We start from the raw sequence: 2,602 nt of genomic DNA on the forward strand, positions 1-2,602 counted from the left end.
CTGTATCATATTGTATGGAATGTAAAGCTCACTGAGGCGAATGTTATTTGTGATTTTGGGCTATACAAATAAAACTGATTTGATTTGATACTTGTTCCCTTGCATACTTGTTCACTTGCATACTTGTTCCCTTGCATACTTGTTCCCTTGCATACATACTTAGTTGTATACCTGTTCACTTGCATAATTGTTAACTCTCTTATTTTTTCCGGGGCTGTAGATATATATATATATATATATATAAATATATATTCTATATACTATCTATGATCAAGACAAACAGATGAATAGATGCCGGCCTGTGATTGGCTGTTCAGGTGGCCAATGAGAGAGGGCGAACAGACACTGATTCATGTTGAAGCTTTTAATGTTTTTCACATTTTACATTTAAATAAAGAAAAATTCAAATCATAAAAAAATAATAAAATAAAGATTTAAAACAAACAAAGGCAACGACGATGACCCACAATGCACTGCAACGATGACCCACAATGCACTGCAGGAGGTTTGGCTTCTTTCTGTCTGCGTAGAGTTAAAGATGGAGTCAGTGATTCTGGAGAACAGTTGTTCAAGAAAATCACTTTTAGTCAAAATCAGTGAATATCTCCTCATGATCCGCCACCTGTCTGTACTGTGTGTGGACTGCAAATAAATTCAGTGTATAGATAGATAGATAGATAGATAGATAGATAGATAGATAGATAGATAGATAGATAGATAGATAGATAGATAGATAGATAGATAGATAGATAGATAGATAGATAGATAGATAGATAGATAGATAGATAGATAGATAGATAGATAGATATTTTATTGATCCTGAAGGAAATTCTGAATGTGAATCTGAAAGTGTTAATACTCATCCTAGGCTTTGTAAACAGGCATGTAAACAAAGGGCCCAACGTAGTTTTATATTAACACTGGCTTGTTTTCCAGCTCACACACAGTACAGACAGGTAGCAGATCATGAGGAGATATTCACTGATTTAGACAGAAAGTGATTTTTACAACAAGCGTTCTCCAGAATCACTGACTCCACCTTTAATATTCAGACGTTTTTATTCTTCCGTCTGAACTATCGCCCCCTCCCCCTTTTCTTCTTCTTCTTCGTGCTTTTCCTCTTGGAGTCCTGAGGCGGTTTCTTCTTGCTCGTTGGTGTCTGTCTCGGTGGTGTTTTGGGTCAGGACTTCTTCGTTGGTGTCTGTCTCCTGTTCGGTAAACACATTTAGAAAAATTTCATTTGAAGACAAAGATTTGAAGATGCATACATACTTACTTGCATACTTGTTCACTTACTTGCATACTTATTAACTCACATACTTGTTAACTCGCATACTTGTTCACTTGCATACATACTTACTTGCATACTTGTTCACTTGCATACTTGTTCCCTTACTTGCATACTTGTTCACATACTTGCATACTTATTAACTCACATACTTGTTAACTCGCATACTTGTTCACTTGCATACATACTTACTTGCATACTTGTTCACTTGCATACTTGTTCCCTTACTTGCATACTTGTTCCCTTACTTGCATACTTGTTCACTTACTTGCATACTTATTAACTCACATACTTGTTAACTCGCATACTTGTTCACTTGCATACATACTTACTTGCATACTTGTTCCCTTACTTGCATACTTGTTCACTTACTTGCATACTTGTTCACTTTCATTTGAAGACAAAGATTTGAAGATGCATACATACTTAGTTGCATACTTGTACACTTGCATACTTATTAACTCACATACTTGTTAACTCGCATACTTGTTCACTTGCACACATACTTACTTGCATACTTGTTCACTTGCATACTTGTTCCCTTACTTGCATACTTGTTCACATACTTGCATACTTGTTCCCTTACTTGCATACTTGTGCATACATATTAACTCGCATACTTGTTCCCTTGCATATATACTTACTTGCATACGTGTTCCCTTACTTGCATACATGTTCACTTACTTGCATACTTGTTCCCTTACTTGCATACATGTTCACTTGCATACTTGTTCCCTTACTTGCATACTTGTTCCCTTACTTGCATACTTGTTCACTTGCATACTTATTAACTCGCATACTTGTTCACTTGCATACTTTTTAACTCGCATACTTGTTCACTTGACACACACACACAGTAGGTATTTCCTTATCTAATTACGTAAAAGATTCCACGCACATTGCTGTCTGTCCCCTGTTTAGTAGCCATGCTCTCTTCCTCGGTGGTGCCTGGAGCCGTCTCTTCCTCGGTGGTGCCTGGAGCCGTCTCTTCCTCGGTGGTGCCTGTCTCTGCGTCGTACAGGATGTCTTCGGGGTTCGGCGCTGGAGGACAGAAGTCTTCCTCTGGCAGAATCTCCTTGAAGATCGACTCAGCCTGAAACAGAGGAGTAAGAATCAATACTTCACTCTCATCTGTCTGTCTGTCTGTCTGTCTGTCTGTCTGTCTGTCTGTCTGTCTGCATCTCTGTCTGTCTGTCTGTCTGCATCTCTGTCTGTCTGTCTGTCTGTCTGTCTGTCTGTCTGCATCTCTGTCTGTCTGTCTGTCTGTCTGTCTGTCTGCATCTCTGTCTGTCTGTCTGTCTGCATCTCTGTCTG

General features: G+C 38.6%; 1 protein-coding gene across 1 annotated transcript in view; it reads right to left on the reverse strand.

The window, feature by feature from the left end:
• Positions 1 to 382: 382 nt before the first annotated feature.
• LOC307261077 (rab proteins geranylgeranyltransferase component A 2-like) overlaps positions 383 to 2,602 on the reverse strand; it is a gene marked incomplete at its 5' end in the record, with an annotated part of 32,034 nt that continues 29,814 nt past the window's right edge. Inside the window, 2 exon segments of the mRNA XM_080041517.1 lie at positions 383 to 1,208; positions 2,187 to 2,381. Coding sequence (XP_079897643.1) covers positions 1,059 to 1,208; positions 2,187 to 2,381 — 345 coding nt within the window. The 3' untranslated portion in view covers positions 383 to 1,058.

This window comes from Ammodytes marinus, assembly GCF_949987685.1.
Source record: "Ammodytes marinus genome assembly, chromosome: 14".
In the NCBI taxonomy this organism is placed as follows: Eukaryota; Metazoa; Chordata; class Actinopteri; order Uranoscopiformes; family Ammodytidae; genus Ammodytes; species Ammodytes marinus.